At 42.3% G+C, this 19,529-nt stretch overlaps 1 protein-coding gene across 1 annotated transcript; it reads right to left on the reverse strand.

The window, feature by feature from the left end:
- Positions 1–4,168: 4,168 nt before the first annotated feature.
- LIPA (lipase A, lysosomal acid type) lies at positions 4,169–17,580 on the reverse strand. The gene is made up of 9 exons (XM_072340547.1): positions 17,145–17,580; positions 16,015–16,135; positions 12,886–13,084; positions 12,417–12,526; positions 11,731–11,867; positions 10,192–10,338; positions 8,753–8,824; positions 7,105–7,176; positions 4,169–6,242 (listed from the first exon to the last, which is right to left on the reverse strand). Exons 1-9 carry the CDS (start codon positions 17,247–17,249, stop codon positions 6,009–6,011), a joined length of 1,197 nt encoding a protein of 398 aa, XP_072196648.1. The 5' UTR covers positions 17,250–17,580; the 3' UTR covers positions 4,169–6,008.
- Between the last annotated feature and the right edge of the window lie 1,949 nt (positions 17,581–19,529).

Raw genomic sequence — 19,529 nt, forward strand, 5'->3', positions numbered from 1 at the left:
CTTCCTGTATAGAAGTGGTGTAATGCATTACAATCTCAGAACAGAATTAGCTGGTCAGGTAATCGCTGGAGCTCCACAAAAGACTTGCATAGTAGGAAAAATAAGTTGAAACTTAGAACTTTAACAGAGGAAGGGGGTAAGAATATTTTCCACTCCACTTACTGCATACACTTGAAAAACTGCTGCCTTTTACCCATTGTATCAGCCTTTGACACACTTTTGTCTTTTTAAGTGAGGAAACATAGTTGATTATTGATTTTTCTCTGTGACTGCTACAAAGATGTGTATGTACCTATGTTTGGTGGTTAGTGGAGACAAATCATAGCTACTACATTCAGATAGGAAGCATAGTGTAAATCTTGGAATGTTTCTGCTTAGCTTGTTTTGTACCCAAGTGATGATTCAGATGTGTGCCAACAGGCTAATTCAGACACATCCTAATCATTCCTCGGGTATAAAACAGGCTATTGAAACCACATAAGATCTACACTCCCAGCCTGAATATAAGTAGCTGTGATTTATCTCCATCTATTTTTGAAGTCATGTTCTCCTTTAACCACTTCATAAGTAAACTGGTAAAAGACAAGCGTTCTTGATTCTACACTACCAGATCACTTCTTTTGTGCTTCTTAAAAGTGGCAAACAAAGCTTTGAATACTTAGGGAAACAGAATTTGCCATCAGCTTCCTATGAACTCACCTCTTTGTAGACACAGCACTTATTCTAATATTGGAAATGAGCTCAGTTTCCTGGATGACTTGATTAGCTTGTTCAGATGATTTTAGATCTTTACAGACATAAATGAGAGAGTTCCCTAACTTCTCAGTTATAAGAATAATGAGTTAGCAGTGAGCTTTCCTGATCTACACATGGATGTTTCTTAATTTTTTAGTTGGTCTTCAGCTTCATCTATTTCATCTTCAGGAGATTCTGCTCTTAAGTAAATACAAATTGTGATCCCTCCTTAGACTTCCAGTCTACTGAAACAGTAACATTATTATCACTTGTGCTATTATTCTGTCAATCAGAAGCTTTACATTGGAGACAGCTCTGGTACAGCCTTCAAAAACCTTATCTGTTGCATACACGTTTTAGAAATAGATTCAGATTTTCTGCTGATGTGAGACTGTGCTGTTGAATTCAATTAATTCAGGCTGTTGGATGTGGGGAAACTGAAACCCTGTGAGATACACCAATTGGATGGATGAGGATCTATATCCAAGAGATTTGTTTCAGTCCTGAAAGTATGTTTTAATCTGACCTCCATTTCACAATAAGAACAAGAGAAATGCATTTGTAACCCAATCACTGTGTAAGACACAACGTTTTCTTCTGAGAGATACATTCTGTTGATTTATGTAGTTACAATCAGAAATGAAGCCTCCCAGGTGCAATATATGATTCTTCATTTTATTAGAGTTATGCAAGGACTGATTCTTCTCTATAATATATTCCAAATCTGTCAAAAGGGAGATCGAGGGAAATTGATTAACTGCCCTAAAGACACTGTTCCAACTAATTCTTAATAGTTATATGAATTCTCATGAAGTTGTAGGACCAATTATGCCTATCACCTACAACTTAAAGAACTGGCATTTTGCCTGCAGATTATGTCATAGGAAAATATTCCTTAATCCCTTAAGGAACAATAACAGAATTTCGCAGCCTTATTCCTAGTACATCCTGCAACATAAAGCATAATAAGCGAGCTGAGTGCTGCAAGCACAGCTTACCTCAGCGACAACCTGCAGCTCCGAGGCAGACAAAGCCACCGCCGCTGTGCCCCATCTGCTGGCGTTCAGGAGGATGAACTCAGCTGTTAAGTTGCACCCTGCTGGGAGTTAATTCAGGCTCAGGAAAGCGAATCGCCATGCATCAGAGACAGCAAATCTTTCTTCTCCAGAAACCGATTTCAAGTTCCTTTACTTTGCCATCAAAAAGCATTTATTTCGCATAATTTCCTTCCTGTGACTTAGGTTTTCTTGTCAACACAAGGTGAAGAAAAGATGAAGCACGCACAAATCCATTCCATACATAATTCAACAATACAGCCCTGGCTTTTTTTTTGCTCAGCTCACCACACTGCCAAACTTCCCCATGTGTTACAGGACTCTAAACGAGTCTCTTAAAAAGCCAAGACTGCTGCTCTGGAGTTAGGTTGAAGGGCACATAGCTTGGAATGAGGCCCCGCAAAGGGTCTTAAATAGATTCCACATGAGCACAAGACACAGGAACCCACGCCAGGCCTTGCAGTGAGGTACAAGCCATGAGGTAAACAGCAGGACACAAACAAGTGGTTAGGAAAGCAAGAAAAAGTTAAGGAAGAAGGGAAAGCAGTACCTGTATGCTGAAACCAATCTCACAACAGCAGAGGCAAAAGCCTCTCTCCCTCCCACCGGCCTCCTGCTCTCTCTGGGCAGACAGATGGTTGCTGTACCAGAGCAGAGGCACAGCCCGGTGCAGCTGAGCCTGATGGCACAGGCAGGTGCTGCAGAGCATAGAGGAAAACTTAGGACAGTAACAGGGAAGCAGGCGAGTAACTGGAGCAAACGATGCTAAAGGTTTTCCCTTCTCTCACTTCTAAACAGCTAACCAAGCTGGAATCACAGCCAAGCTGAGCCCTTCGCACATGGACTCACCTTGCTGCAGGAGTCCGGTTCGAGTAGCCCGTCCCGCTCGCTGCCCGCCTGGCACCCCCGGGCCGGGACGGCCGTCCGGCTCTGCTCGGCACTGCGAGGGATGCGGCGGCCGCGCTGAGCAACAGCGCCACCATGCGGGGTCTTCCGACAGGAGCTGCCGGCTGGAACGGCTCCAGCCTGTGTAAGCGCTGCTGGGAGAGTAAAACGCACCGCTCGGCAGGGGACGGCAACTTCACCAAGCTGGGAGACATAGGTCTTTGTCACAGATGTGGCAGGTTGGGTGGAAAAGATGGGGCTTTGCATATTTACGTCTTTTTCAACCTATAGACTCCTTATGTTCTGGTATACTGAGAATCAAATCCTGGACGTGTCTCAAGAAGGGACAAGAGCCACTACTTCCTGCAGCCCTCCAACACCAGGCCTGGTGTGCTGCGTCCTTGCAGACCTCTCCTGCACATATTTCTCTCCTGTTTGGATGAAAATCTTCAGCCTAAGGCCAGCCTGCTTTTCTTAACAGAACAAAGATGTTTTCCTAATCCGACTATTTCCATACCAACATTCCAATCCCTTCGTGCCCATCTTTGCTGTGGATCAGGGAGACAGCCCAGGACTGCATGTTGCTCACATGCAGGCAGGTCAGTGAGTATGATGATCCATTAGCTGTGCGGGGACTGCTGTCTCCAGCTTTCTGCCATAGTTGGCTCACATCACCAAATCCCAGTGGAAGACCATCTATGTTCCCTATCAGTACACTTCTGTATTATTCGAAGCTTACGTTTCAGCCAATGTTCAGCATCACTGTAAGAGAAAGATGGTCTATAGAACAGGCATCAAATATGCAAGGTCTTCTTTGAGAAACACAGTATTCAGTATTGCTCCTTATTAGATCAAAAGCCTCACTCTTCTCCATCCCATTCAGCATGTGTTATCTTGCATGTCTCTCCACTGATGACGCTTCTCCAACTTTGTCTCATGAAATGCTTGTAACTAGCAGGTTAGGGACAGCACAGCAGCTCCCAGTTTATACAGGCATCCTTGCTCCAGCAAAGGACAGAACATCTATAATGGCTTGGTGCAAATCTTCCATTATTCTGGTTTTATTTCCAGGCACACAGGAGTTTTAACAAGTGCCAAAGCTGGCAAAGCACAGGATTTAATACACCCTGCCATCCTGACTGCACACATCTACTGTATTCAGGATGGACAGAAAGGTATGACCTGAGCTTATTTATTACTGAAGCTGGGTATTCACATCAAATTCACCAAGAAAAAATTAGTTCCCTGTTGTATAATGAGGTTACATGCTATTTATGAGATTACCAGACACTCGGTTAAGCAATCTAATTGCCCAAGGTTTAAGGATGTGATACAAGGAGCTTTTCACCACACCAGTGTTTTGAAAGAAACTCTTAACCTGCAGGCTTAGAGAATGACGAAGCAGTTGAACAGTTATTTATAGTTTGTGCTTTATCTAAAAGTCTCAGAAACAGCCCTTTACGTTTAGGCAAAGCTTCTCTGATGACAAAAGTAAAATGGAAGTTGGCTACTTTACTTTTTATTGTACTTGTTTTATGGATGAATAGTTGTGAGAATAGACTTAGCTCTCTGAGCTCTCTGGCACAAAGGTTCACACGCATTCATGAAACAAGAAGGGAAACAGATCACATCACTCCAAACTCTGAGCAGGTCTCTCACATTTATTGAGATATCTCAAGTTTAATGAACATAACACTCAAGGCTCTTGCCATCATACCATCACAGCTGCAGAGTTAGTCAATTGGGATTCCCACGGTCTTCCTTCCAGCACATCAATGTGAAGCAAACGTAGCTGCTACAAATACAAAGCAAACTTAAAGGTCCTCCTAGGAATCACAACTGAAATACCACAAACCACTTTTTTTCCTTAAACAAAGCCTGAGGACTCCCTAAGACTGAAATAGGAGTAAAAAACAAAACAAACCCTAATTTATGGCTTATACAACTTGTGTGGTTTCCTTTTTCCAATTAGGAAAAAAAAAAAAAAAAGGGAGGCCACCTCAATTTAAAGTGTACTATTTTCTATGCCATATACAAAAGGCAATTCTTTCTCTTAGGATTACAGAGATCTGGAACGAACTCTAACTATGGCACAGATATTACCATCTGGACTGAGGTAACTGACTCTGGAGATGATTCACACATCTCCATTAGGCATGAAATTCAGGAGTCAAAGTTCCCTGCATAGTCAATGGAAAGAGCAAGGCACCTACACCAGAGACAACTATAGCTCCAAAGTCAGACCCCTAAAGCAAATGTGAATTCTCTACCCCTACTGAATGGGGGCCCCACTTTAAAGTAGAAACAGACAAATGGAAATTGACATAAATACTGCCAGGCTTCACCAGCATACTTTACAGTTCCTGAACACAATGGTGGCAAGCACCATGCAACCAGCTAAAAAGTAAACAGACCTTCAAAGCAGCAGATGATTAAGGAGAAGAGTCAATGCAAAAACTAAGTTGCTCAACACATAGAATTAATGCATTGGCCCTTCCCTGACCAGAAGTGTAGTAGCCGGGGGGAAGAAAAGAGTTTTCTAGTGGTCAGTGCAAATAAAATACAAATGTTTTACGTCATTCTCATAGTAAGTCACAACCTATTCACAAAGATAAAAGTGGTATTTCTTTTATTCCTTTTAACTGCTTCTTCTGTTCCAGGAATTAGCAAGGGCAAGTAACAGTCCTTATCCATAGCTATTATGTGGAACATGGAAAGCTTCAGTGATGCTGTTTGATTAGTGCATTTGTCTTGATTTCCAATCGACAGTGGTGATCTTCAAGATCTTCAAGACAATTCTTCTTGGCAATACTGAAAGTCATCTGATATAGCTAGCTTCTGGTTAATGGCTAAAATAACACGACAGGAAGTCACTAAGTGCTTTTTGAAGTACCAGCATCAAATGGGGTCACTGCAATACAAGGAGTACTTCTGAAAGGTACTCAGAAATGGCAATGCAGTAAGAAGTGGCAGTGTTTTACACAGAGCAAAACACTTCTAAATTCTCAAGCATCTCTAGTGCTCAGTGGACTACTTTGTCTTTCAGACGTCACTGCCTCTGTACACACGATATGTGTGCAGAGTTACACTGCTTGTTCTTCTTTTGGTCTTGTGCTATTGTGTGCAAAATCAGCAGGTTAGAATGAAGATTATTGCAGGAGAGAAAAATAATACTGAGGAAAAAAAATGATCAAATATGAATCCCATTTAGTAGTCATTGCTGGCATTTTAAAAACACAACATAAATAAGCAACACAGCATTGCTGCCAGGAAAGCAAATGCTCCAGAAAGGTGAATTTTTGGTGAACTAATATTCTGAAATACCATGCTGGTTTACAGATACTTCCTCATCATGTTAATCATTTCATTATACATGCGGTGAGGTGCATCAAGGCCCCAGATGAAATCCAAGTGTTCCCATTCTGGAATGTGTTTGTGGTAAACCAAGTTTGTGATCTGAGTGAGCAGCATGGCGACATCCTTTGGGTCTGCCAGTAAGTCCTGCCCACCAGTCCATACAGCAGTTGGCACAGTCATCTCTTTTACTTTGTAGAAAGGTGGAGTAGACTGAGGGACAAAAAAAGCAGAAACAAAAGCATAAGAAAGAACAAGTCTCTAGGGTGGTACTAAACTGCAGTGTAATACACTAGTAACTATAAAGATGTGCCAGACTGACTTTCTCTTTTGCTTTTGGACTGTCAGAAGTACAAATGGAATCCTGACTGTCAAGAAAAATGTTAACTCCAAAGTATCCTGCAATATTATATTACACACAGCAGCAAAAATGTGGCTTGGAGAGCCTGCAAGCCAGGAGGATTATACTGAAGTATTCTCTGAGACTTCTCACTGCACACTTCATTCAAGAATTTCTAATCTCAATTAAACACCAGAAGTGATAGCTCCTCTGGAAGTATAATGCTGCATTATTTTCCAGTCACTAAAATAACAAGGGGCAAAATATTTTTAGTACTACACATAGCAATTTAGAAACAAACACCCGTGAAGATTAAGAAGCTAAGGATAAGCAACAAATATGAATTTACAGCATGTTCCTTCTTGTGAGAAGTGCACTGGGATTTCACGATGTAGGCAGAACCGTAATTAAGTCTTAACAAAAGGATGATCTTCAAGAAACACTGTGCCACCACGACTTCATATCTGAGCATGGACTCCATAGTGATTCAAGACTACCTCCATAGTGATTCAAGCTCTATGGCTCCGTGCTTCCTGACTGTGGTTTCTTTTTTCCTTTTTCCTTTTGGTGGGGGCTTGTGTTTTATTTCTTTGTTTTTGAAAAGGCACATCTCCAGTCTGGTTACTAAGCAATGCCATTTAGAACGCAGCATAAATGCAGCACCTTGAGTAAGTGCCCAAAGACTTGTTCTTGTGACACTCAAAGATTGTAAAGAGAGCCATGAAAGGTATCTACCTGGTTGTAGTGAGCCATATTTGCAGCCTTGCTTCCCCAGTCATAAGCTTTGAGTTCCCCAGATTTCACAGCCTAGAAGCAAACAAACATTCACACACACATTGAAAATGCAAAAAACTTTGATCAAAGGGATTAAAAAGAAAAAAAAAAAAAAAAAGAAAAAAAAAAAAAGACACTGCCTGCTGGAGAACTGACAAAGGCGAATCACACACGAGACACTGAAATGCCAAGTAGTAACAAGGACAAAAGGACATTGCTTTGCCTCACATCTTGTGAGTTGGAAACATTAAGATTCTATACCACAGACTGCCATAACAACAGTAGGAAAGACTAAAGAAAATAGTTTTCAGTATCCAAAGCCAGGATGCGACAACTTTATGCTTGCATCTTAAACAGCTGCGTAGTTGTCTAAATGTTCCAGGATTGCTCCAAAAGTAATGTCTCCAATTTTATTATTTTGACCCACAGTGTCAGAGTCAGATGTTGGTATGGTAGCAGAGGTTGAACCCTTCCTGCAGTATTTTATCACTGTTTGTTGCTGAGAGACAGATGGCAGCAGAGGGGCAGTCTGACACAATGGCATCCGAAGCAAAGATATACCACTGAATTCCCCCATGCAGAAAAACAATGGCACCTATTGATATTCCTTGATGCTTTTCTTAATGTTTCTGGAGTCCAAACAGCAGATGTGAACACTGCGAGGCAGCAGGTGGCAGATTTCAGCAGTGATAGCAACGGTGTGTCACCTCCACTGGCATAGACACTTACAAATGCAGTATACAGGCTCTTGTTCACTGCTGGCAAAAATGCATAGCTAGTAGAGGTGACTATGTTGGAAAACATCCGAGAATTTGCTCTATCAAATCGCATTATTTTACTCTTACATCTGTTGTCATTTCCATGTAAATAAATAGAAGGCATTACTTTCAACGCAATTTACATTAATACAGTAGTGAACTTTCATTATGAAGTCTACTCTTACTTAACACCATTTCCCCTCTCTGAAAAATGAAAAAAAACATTCACAAATTTCCTTCCATTCAACACTCAACCACTGTGTACAGTGCAACAGATCGCTTGTGAATGAATGAACAAGTCCAGCTACTAGATCAAACACAGCAATGATCACTGCTTCCCCAACAGCCTCCTCCCATGTGCCAGCATATTGCTGGGCCTGCTGAGTAACACAGCAGCATCATAGGCATGAATTAACCATGTACTGAGGTGAAGTTCAAAATATACTAATAACACATAAAATAAAACCAAACAATATAGTTGAACAGAAAGCCTGCTGTTCTTCCCTGGTTAAAAATGGAACTTATAGTCAAAACAAGGCTTGCTGAAAGGCAAGCAAATATTTGTTACAGCATCTCCATGGGTTAAGTCATTCCACTTGTGTTGTGTATTGGCCTGAACTGCTTAACACCAGCATGCCTTTATTGAAATGGGGAAGAGTGCTAGTCACCATAAGGTCAATATCAAAGCAGCTGCAGTGAACATTCACTGTTCTGATCATTAGCAGTTCCAGAATTTCATCGAGGCTATGCTACATACATACTTAGAAATTTTATTCCACTTAAATATCAGGGCTGTCAGTATCCCACAGACAAGCTAGAGTCACGGACAACTTAGATTCTGAAAAGTCTACCTGGCTCCAGTGGATCATGTTTTGTACAGATGTCCCCGCAGGGCAATGTGATGAGTACACATCCACACGGCTCTGCAACAAGATAATTAACACAACTTACATTTCACAGCACAAAAGTTCTACCCATTATTGCTTCTGGGACAACTAACACAAAATTAACAATTCTTCGTAAAACTACTCTTAAAAAAAAAGGAAATAAAATCACTTAACAGCGCAATACAAACAGGTAAGGTAAAAGTTTCATATTTATTGCAATTAACTGTGTAACTTATATCTCATTTTTAAATGTAATAATGACTTACCTAATTATTGTATAGTTAGAGCACCTTTTTAAAAGTGTTAGAATTGTAAGAGTTGGAAACACATTAAATACTTACATAGACCTTCAGAGAAAATCAGTTACTCTACATCTAAATGAGTAACTGTCAATTAACAACTTCTCAAAGCTTCATACATCTGCAGTTTAAAAGTACACAATATCCAGGGGAAACTAAGTATCCCAAAATAAAATATATATATCTCACCATTAACTCTGTATATCTTGGACAAGGGATTATCAAAAAACTGTACCCTTGTGTTGACATACAAAGTGCATTTTCACACATGGTGAGTGGTGATGAAAGTAACACTAATTCCATCTCACTCTAAAGACATCCTTCTATGGATGGGTAATCTGATACCAGCTTCCACTGATTTCAAGGACATAGAAGCATTAACATAGAAGCATGTTGTTAACTAGATAAGATGGAAGTTGTCACTCAGATGGTTATTAGGTGCAGGCACAGCTGCCCAGAAAGGCTGTGGATGCCCCATCCCTGGAGGTGTTCAAGACCAGGTTGGATGGGGCCCCGGGCAGCCTGATCTAGTGACTGGCCTGGTTTAGTGGTTGGCAACCCCACCCACAGCATGGGGACTGGAACTAGATGCTCTTTGAGGTCCCTTCCATGCCAAGCCATCCCATCCTATGAACAAGCTTTTATGTAATAAAAAGTTATACAGACAAGCCCTGTGCAACTAGGACCAGAGACTAAGTCATCAGCAGGGATGGACATTGGCCCCAGAGAAAACAACTGCACATGTCCACCAAGAAACCAGAAATTTCAATAGTTTCACTGAAAGTAGTAGAAAATGGCATCTTTATTCCTCTCTTCTTTCAAAGATGAATGACATTCCTGATCCATCGCATTCATTTCTTTTACCTTCTGCTCCAAAACATCTAAAATAATTTATTTTAGCTTCTCAGTACCTTTTTTTAGAAAAAAATCTATCCATTCCAACTGGACAATTACAGCAACACCAAGGAAACACATTCATTTGCACTCTGCATAACAAGGGCATTATTTTCTAATTACAGGTAGAGAACAATTGGTACAGTGATACACTCAATACCATATTAAGAGTTTGCAATAACGTCACTACTAAAAGACATAAAAACATACCATATTCAAGTTTCTCTCATTAAAGCCACACAGAAGGAAGAATAAATTGCCACAAAGGTCATCAAGTATTCTGTGGGTGCAAACGTGGGTAGCTAGCCACTTCAGCCAAAAATTCTGAGGAAGAAATTGCTTCTTTCCAAACAAATTCTACAAAACAACAAACACAGCACAGACATGTAACTGAACGGTATCACTTGGTTTTAGTTCCAATACTAAAAAAAATTCTTAAGGTAATTATTTCCATTTGCACAAATAAATCATACAAAAAAACTCACCTACCTCCTTATCAACCTTGTTTACAGTCCTATGGAAAGGTCAGAGTTAGCGCTTCTGCTACACAGTGCAGTGAATTACCACCCACAAAATGTAAATGGAATCTGGGACAATTATGCAATTGCAAATCTAACTTCAAGTTCAATTCATTTTTAAATTCCGTATTTTACAGGAGTACTATGGAGTTTCTTGTCTTCAGAATCATTTAAGGTGAAGCTGCACCTGCTAATGTGAAACAGCCTTGCACTTACATGGCTCGAAGAGTGGAATTTGCAAGAAAAATAAGTTGCACGAGCTGTTGTGGCTACTTCCTCTTGTTAGTATTTTTAAAACTTCCAGCATTTTAAATTGGCCCACTCACTTCCTCAGAAAGTGATACAGCATTTTTAAGAATGTGACTGATGTACAGGTTTGTGGCTCTCATAATTGTGCAATCCGCTTGTTGGTTTTTTTTTTTGCAAGACACTGTGAGAGTCATGCACAACACGAGCATCTGCACAAGGCACTGATCAGCTACTCCTCCTCACACAAAGTTCATCACAATGTACCACTTTTATGTTAACTGCTTTTGGTGCAGAGAGCAAATAACGCATACAAACATGCAGTAAACCAGAACAAGGGTTTATCTCCAAGGACAAGCAGGTCTGCATGGAAATCGCCACAGGTGGTATAAAGAAATGTGATAATTAAAAATGACACATAGGAGGGTGCTCACAATGTTTGACTCCAGGCACTGACTGCAGCCTGCCAGTCTGCCTACATTCCCTTTGCTGTTCATGGTGAAAGATAATCTCCAGAAGATGACTCAACATCTAAATAAAGCTGCTGTGCATCATCACCCTCTGATGGACCTTTCTCCTATACTTAATAGTTATTGTGAAATAAATCTGTTAAAGTTCACGAAAAATCAAGAAGTACACTATATAAAGCTATCACATGATTCTTCTTAAAGAAGAACAATTATTATGTTATTCCTTAAGCCTAAATTCCAGATATAAGTTACTGAAAACAACCATTATTTTATTCAACTTATGATGTTGTACTTGTAAGGTACATCTTAACACTGATACAAACTGTCTCATAAGACAGCAGTAAAACCAGAGCAGCCACTGCTGACTTGTATAGCATTACTGTGGAAAAACCAGCCTGGTGTTCCTGTGGAACCCGCTAATCTCTAATCCACAGCTATTAACATTCTTTGTTACACTTTTTTTTAGCCAGAGACACTCTTCCTTTGGCTTAAAATATGAACATGCAAAAACAAACCTTGATCAGCAGATCAGGAAACGCTCCCAGCTTTGTCAGAGGGCTGGTGGCAAACTTGACTGTAGCTACTGGTGCCAAGGCAAAGAACATTTTTATTTTCTTGGCCAGCTTTGGCAAAGTTGAAAAAGCAATGAAAGCTGCAAACAATAAGAGAATAATTAACTAGCATCATCACTGAATCACAATAGACAAGAATTTTATGTGGATTTTCTAAGATGTGTGAGAAAGCTTTTAGATCAATAGCGTGACTGTTAAGATCACAAGGATTTCTTATCTTCTGAAAATAAGAAGTTTGTGCTGAGTAACCAAATAGTCTTCTTTTTATTTGCAGGTCTAAAAGCACTTGATGCAGGCCTTCCATACAGTAAATATTCTGGAAATGGCGGATTTATTCTACATATGTCTAATGATTCCACATTATTACATGTAGCTTCTCAAGATACATATTTCAGTACGAATTGTACTGAATCTGTGACTTCAGCTTCTCATTACAACAGCTTCCCACTTTAAGTAAGAATGGAAATACTAATCTTTTTCTTCTTGACAATGAATATTTCAGAAAGCAGTCAAAAAACAAAAGCTACAGATTTTTAAAGTCTTTTCTTTTTAACATCATTAAACTATACACATAGAACTTGTCATCATTTCAAACACACATTTTCTACTGAATGCATCTTCTCACATACCCATGGTGGTGCCCTGTGAATGGCCAACATAAAATACTTGTTCCTGGCCAGTTTTCTTCAAAATGAAGTCCACAGAAGCTGGAATATCATATTTAGCCATCTCATCAAAGCTACAAAGCAAAGACAAAATAATCAAAGTGTAATAGTTGCATAGAGCTTTACTGTTCTGAAGACCAGCTGTCTAGGCATAAGGAAAAGCTTCCTTTGGATGAAACTATACTCTGATGCTGTCATCGTACCAAGTATTGCTGAAAGTAATTACTGTCCTACTGACCACCTATGAAAGCTGTCTCAGGACACAACGCTGATCATAAAGTTTCCCTTTATATATACCTCTACATATGTGACAGGGCACAAACAGAAAGAAAGCATCTTATGCATTCACACCACAACTAAAATGGGGTGACAGGAAAAGACAGAAGCCTGCTCACCAACAGCATGCATCGTTTGTCTACAAAGATGAGGGTACCTGAAAATCCAGAACTCTTCTTGCTTCACTGTGAAGTGTATATGTTTCCTGGACCAGGTGTTCCCTCTGCTGTTTCCCAGCCATACATCATAGCCAGCATCTGCCAGCATAAAGCCAAGGCTGTTGTAATCCAAGTTTGTGATCCAGTTGCTGCCATCAGCAAGCAAACCATGTTGCAAAAACACAGCAGGCCTTGGACCTGAAAAACAAAGCATTTATCATAGGCTTGCAACTCCATCTTAATAGAAAGCTAAGGAAAATTCAGGTGAGTAACTGAAAGTCTGCTTCAGTTTTGTACTCTGAATATTTCATCTACTAAGATTAGCAGTACCAATATTAGCCCCATACAGTACCTTTTTGTTACCAAAGCTCTTGGTAGAATCCAAAGAACAATGTGGGTAGATAAGATAGTTTAAGTTTCAAAGGCCTTTCTTGCCTTAATGTAAGTAGCTAAAGCACCACAAAGAACATCCACATGAAATTTAGGAAACTTCTCTCCTGACATTCTTACCCCAGAACAGGAAACGATTCCTTTATCTCTGCTTTAATAACTGAAATCTGAGACATGGTAATATTTATTTGAATGCCAGAAATTACTCAGGAATTCACTTCCTCCAATGATACATCATTCTACTCCAGTACCAAGTTCACACAGTACCTTCCATTGATAAAGTGGACTTAGATCTTTCAGCAAAAACAGTCACAATCAGGCTGTGTGCATAAAGGTTTACTGTGAATTCCACAAATCCAAATCAGTAGCATTTCTCCCCCACAGCAGCCTTTATGTCTAGGAAGAGGGAGCTTTCTGGTGCCTGTTTTTCCCATTTCATTTAAAAAATAGAAACATCGTGACATGGTGCCCATGCAAAATAAGCAAATCTCCAGCAATGCTGAACAAGCATTCAGGACAGCACAATCCCACGTTAATGTTTCCTGTACTGTAGTAATAGTTTATCTCTTTCTGTGTGCAGGATTTTCAAGCCTCACGCTAAGTTTGTTTTCAGTGATGATCAATTCTAGCTTTGTATTTTCTTTCCTTTCACTAAACTCAGATAAACCAATTTATTTATTTATTTATAAATTTCATGAACATGGAAAGGGGGAAGCTGTTTGAATCCTTCAATGCTTCGATTCTGTCCTCCTGTTGATCACAAGCATCTGAACTTCTGCCAGTTCCGTTTTCACTTCCCAAAGCACATGACTTGTGCAATCACAAGACAAACTGAGTTGGACAATAGTAATTTTTAATAACCCTTGGTCCTAAAAACCCAAAAAGGGGAATAAGGAGGGTACAAACTTAAAAATACCTTTTCCTATACGTAACACTTTGTTCTAATCACACACAATCCCAATTCTAACTGGAAAATACACTTAGAAATATAATCCCTCTTACATTCTTCTCATGCCACATCAGCTCCTTTCAGTAAAACAGTTAAAACTTCAGTAAATCTATACGTGGCCTAAATAAAGTTACTGAAAATATAAATCTGTCCAAAAGAAAGAAGAATTTATTTCAATGACATTCTCACCTGTGCAATGGCATTGCACAGATTTTTAGTTACACCTAAAAATGAAAATCATTGACTTTGTTTTTTATGCTCTCCATTTGCTTCCCCCACCCCCCCTCTTTTTTTAAGCCAAGAACTGTAGGTTTTGTTCCAAAACATCATGTGATCCATAATTCCAAGGGATCCTATTCACATTAAGCAGGTATTGCAAAAGAATTATGGCATATATAAGCTAAGTCAGCAGTAACACATCATTGGTATCTTTCCGGGAAAAGATACCAAGTCTATAAAAACTTAAGATCAACATGAACTTTGAGATCTTCATTCTTCTAAGAGATCGTACTTCCCCAAATGTGCTCAGTAATCCTTGTTTTTAAAATTAAAGCACTTTGCAAAACATGAACTTGGGGTCGAGGGTGTGGCAGGGGGAATGTGGAGAATTCCCACAGGTCAGGAAACTTCTGTTTGCTTATGTCATAGATGAAAGATTTAACAAAATCAACACGTCCCAGGCAGCTTTTTCCTGGGGTTTCTCTGAAACTTAAGTACAAATGCACCTGCCAGGTTTGACTGGCCTCATCCACGCACTGTCTTTACACACCAACCTTACAGTGCAAAAACCCCAACTTCTGTGGAACAAGCAAGTGATACTGCTGCTTTGCCTTTAGAAGAGGAGAAGAATTTTCCCATAGTCTTGTTTGCACCCACAGCTAAAGGGCAATCAATCATTTATTACATAAATGCCACATTTTTCTTTTTAACCTCTCATTGCATGTCTTTTCAGTCTCAAAGTTCTGAAGTAGTCATTAGGATAGATGACTACCGCTGGTCTGAGCTCACTGCTGCCAATAACCTCCTACATATGCTGATTTGCAGCGTATTTTAAATGTACTCTACTCAGCATGCTTTGAAGTGATTTTTTCTCATTATAATACACACTAATTTAAGCAGCTGTGTATACAAAATTACACCACAACAGCAGGACTTGTTCTAGCCTGTAACTTGATGCAAAGGCAGCTTCAGAGGTTAGAATGAACAAAACGATTCTTCGCCCTGTGCCCCAGAAATCAGGAAGTAATTATTTAGTGAAGTTTCCAATGGGAACTCTCATAGCTCAGTTGTATTTCACATGAAGAGGTATACGAGTTGTGCCTACTTCTGAAAATGTTCAGGCACTTCGAACAAAATTCTTTTTTATATGATTTTTTTTTTTTTTCAGTGTGGTTTGAAACAATGCTACAATGCTTCAGTCAAACTCTTTTCAAGACACTAAATTAATCTTTAAAAATGTCTTCGCCCTATTTTCTCCCTACCAGAAGATTCAGGCCTTTCAGACCCTCAAGAACCAAACGACACAGGCATTGCATTAATGTCACAAAATGGAAATGCCAGGAGAAGGCAGGTTTCTAACTCCTTCACCCTCCCCTCGCTGAAGTCACACTACACACAGCTAAGCCTTTCTGGCCATGACATTCACCAGTCACACACTGTAACTCTGCAGGTTACAGTCTGTAATCTTCTGGATGACTGTAGGAAAAGACGTACTGTCTATTTATTTATTTGTAAAGTGTAGAACTTTTCCATGCCTTACAATTTTTTTCCAAGCAGAAATAAATCTTACCTTTGCTCTGCCCCAGATCTTTTCTTCCATAAGGAATTCTGTTAACAGAAAGAATGTACCCATCTTCTGTTGTCACTTCATACTCCTCACTGGGGTAGCCCCTGAACATAATAATTTGACTCTGAAGAAAGAGAAGAAATCAGCTTGGAGTCAGATTGCCAGCCTGCTCCATTCATTAAAATGCTCAGAGTACCCCAGGCTCCTTCCCAACAGCAAGGTGAAATTACAGGACGCAGTAGGAGTGTGCCATAGCCATTCCTCCACCCTCCACAGACAGGTTTCTTCTAAGACCTACGCCAGGCAGGAGCCTGCCAGAGTACAAGAAATAACTCAGGGACTTCGGAGGACTTGTCTGCCTAGCCCCATCCACTGTCACACCTTTGTTAAAGCGCAAAAGAAGACTGCAGCATTGAAAGGGGGGTTCTGGTAACAGGGCAAAGCTCTGGGGACAGAAACGCCAGGTAAAAAGTGACATTTCAACCTTGGTCATTCCCTGATTCCAGGATTTTCTCTCAAGAAAAGTAGTATCTTCCAAAAACAAATGAGCACAGCAACACTTGGTACCACAGTGGCATGCAGAGGATGAAAGAAAGGAAAAAGCCTGCATGGGCACTGGCACAGGTGCTGCAGGGCGATGTCACAACACTGAACCTGGAGTACATGCAGTGCTTGGACACCCGGGGTTGATTTTGGGAGGTGCTGTGTGGAGCTAGGAGCAGCGGACTCCTCACGGGACACCTTCAACCAGGAGGAATCTACATAAGTTCATCTCTCTTTGGAAGGGAAGGACAGAACAGGAAGGTAAGCAGCCGCAGGAGAACGGCACCAACAGCATGATCTTTTCTAGCAATTAAGCAGAAAAGTGGCAAAACGCACACAGCTGGCTCAGAAATCACAGGAGAGAGATCGACTGCAGGCATCAGGGGACCAAGCAGGACTCGAAGGAGAGATGCGGGGCACCGGGGCCAGCAACAGCCGGGGCCGCTCTCCCGGAACCGCACGGCACAACGCACCTCCGAGCTCACACTGCCGCCGTTCAGAGGCTGCAGCCACAGCACCGATGCCAGCCCGGCTCTCCCCCCCGCTACAACCCGCCCCGCCCCAGCGGCGTTCCCCCGCCCGCAACTCACGATGTTCATATTCGTCTCGGGGTCCACGTTCCTTCTCCCGACGGCGAACGCGCCCGGAATAACGACGCTGTACAACAACACGGCGGCAGGCAACAGGACCCGCATGCCTGCCGGGCTGGGGGAGGCCCAGTGGGCCCGGCGGCTCGCAGGGCTCGACAAAGCAGCGCCGAGGCAGCTGTGTAAGAAGGCGGCCCGCCGCGGGTTTATGTTCCTCCTCCGCCGAGCCCCGCGGCCGGCACGGGACCGCGTGACAGGGCGGGGGCGGGCGCCCGCTGACAGGACGAGGACGGGGCTGCGCGGCTCCGAGCGACTGAAGGCGCGCGGCCGGGCCAGGCGTGTCCCGCGGCGCGGCCCTCCCTCCTCCCCCCGGCCACGGAGCCGTCCGCACACCGAGCCGCGACGGGAGGAGGGCGCGGGGCCGGCGGCGGCGCTCAGACCACGGGACGCGGCCTATCGCGGCCCGAGGGGCGGGGGCCCGCCTGGGGGTGGCGGCCGCGCTGCGGAGGAGCCGCGCCGGGCCGTGCCGCAGCTCCGCGCCCTCCCTACCCACCGCCCCTCGCCGGCTGCGCGGCCTTGGGCAGCGTGATTCAGCGCTTCTCAGCAGCTGCGTGGGAATTTCTCCAACCTGCCCCCCATCCCCAAACTCGCTTTTTAAAAGCTCTTTAGACTGAAATTGCACCAGTGCCCATCCCCACACGCGGGCACTCCGTGGCCGTTCCTGAGGGCTCCAAAGCGTTGCACCGTTATCCTCGCACAAAGAAAAGACCATCTATCCATCATCGTTGAGCACAATCTAAATATGTCAGATCTAATACAAGCAGGCTTGAATTACATGCAGGTACACAGTTCCAGCAGCTTGTTGCAGGCCTGGTCTGTCCTGGTGCTCTGAGGCAATGAGCTGGCAGCACATGTAACATCTGTCATGTCCCAGAGCAGCACCTGTGGTCAAGTGGCGTGTGGCCATGCTTGCAATACTTGGACCGCATACAGCCCTGAAGTACAAACAATTCACATCACTTGCACATAGTAATATCCTTGGGATAGTACTGAAACCTGAAATAAAATACATGGTAGTAGAACAGTCGTGTCAAGAAAACGTTTCTGTTTATTTAGAGAGTGGTAAGATTGTTAAAGGTTAAAGCTCAGGCTTGGAGGTATCGTTGTGAGCTGAAGTACAGTACAGGCTGCAGTGAAGTGAAGCACATACATGAGATTTAAGGCTTAGGTAATCATTACCTCCTGTACAACATGGCGTGTTTCAATTTCTCTCTGTCTCCCCGAAGAGGGGCAGCTTTGGGTAAAATACACGTTCAGAAGCAGCCTACCACAAAATATGTGGAATCTCAAGAGCTTTTTTAAAAAGTCTGTAATCCTTTCTTTCATCTTTCTCAGCAATGAATGTGGTAAGGCCACACATGAGCTGCCTTTGGGGAAAGACGTCAGAAGAAAAGAGCTATCTTGGGCACTTCAGCACCATTGCATCCACTAGTTTTGACACACAGAGGTGTCCTGGACACTCAGTGAAAGTGGCACCCTTTCTGTTCTTGGACTGAATTTCACAGGATCACATTTTATTTTCAGAAGTTGGGTAACAGAAGTAATGCTTAGCTATGTATGTGGGGTTTCAAGAAGAGTAATTACAGGGTACTTTTCTCCTCAGAGGAAAACACATATTACAAAATACCAACAATGCTGTTCTCAAGCATAGTAATTAGATGCTAACTAGGTTTAATGGAAACTAGATATTTAAATGATCCAATTATTTGCAATGGCATGGTTTCTTTACATTGTTTTAATAAAGAAAACAGCGTTTCAGACCATTATTTGACTGAGCTAATGTCACTGGGAGAGAATCCCTTGTCAGCAGGTGTCAGCTCCGAGGAACTGCGCTCTGGCAGCCCGGAAGGCAAATGGGATCCTGGGCTCCATCAGGAGAGGGGTGGTCAGCAGGGATAGGGAGGTGATTGTCCCTCTCTACTCTGCTCTTGTGAGGCCCCATCTGGAGTACTGTGTCCAGGTGTGGAGCCCTCAGTACAAAAAAGATATGGAGATTTTGGAAAGGGTCCAGAGGAGGGCCACGAAGATGATCAAGGGGCTGGAGCACCTCCCCTATGAGGACAGGCTGAGGGAGTTGGGTTTGTTCAGCCTGGAGAAGAGAAGGTTGCGGGGTGACCTCATTGCAGCCTTTCAATACCTGAAGGGAACTTACTCCCAGGAGGGGAGCAAACTCTTCAAAAGGGCTGATAATAGCAGGACTAGGGGAAATGGTTTTAAGTTAAAAGAGGGAAGATTTAGGTTGGATGTTAGGGGGAAGTTCTTTACTAGGAGAGTGGTTAGGTCCTGGAACAGGCTGCCCAGGGAGGTTGTGGATGCCCCGTCCTTGGA

The sequence above is a fragment of the Excalfactoria chinensis genome, chromosome 6 (assembly GCF_039878825.1).
Source record: "Excalfactoria chinensis isolate bCotChi1 chromosome 6, bCotChi1.hap2, whole genome shotgun sequence".
NCBI classification, from domain to species: domain Eukaryota; kingdom Metazoa; phylum Chordata; class Aves; order Galliformes; family Phasianidae; genus Excalfactoria; species Excalfactoria chinensis.

Coding starts and splice junctions, on each gene's coding strand:
- LIPA (XM_072340547.1), bottom strand. CDS start 17,249: ATGCGGGTCCTGTTGCCTGCCGCCGTGTTGTTGTACAGCGTCGTTATT. Junction 16,136..17,144: donor CCGAGACGAATATGAACATC/GTGAGTTGCGGG, acceptor CTCTTTCTTCAG/AGTCAAATTATTATGTTCAG. Junction 7,177..8,752: donor ACATGATCCACTGGAGCCAG/GTAGACTTTTCA, acceptor GTTTGCTTCTAG/GCTGTGAAATCTGGGGAACT.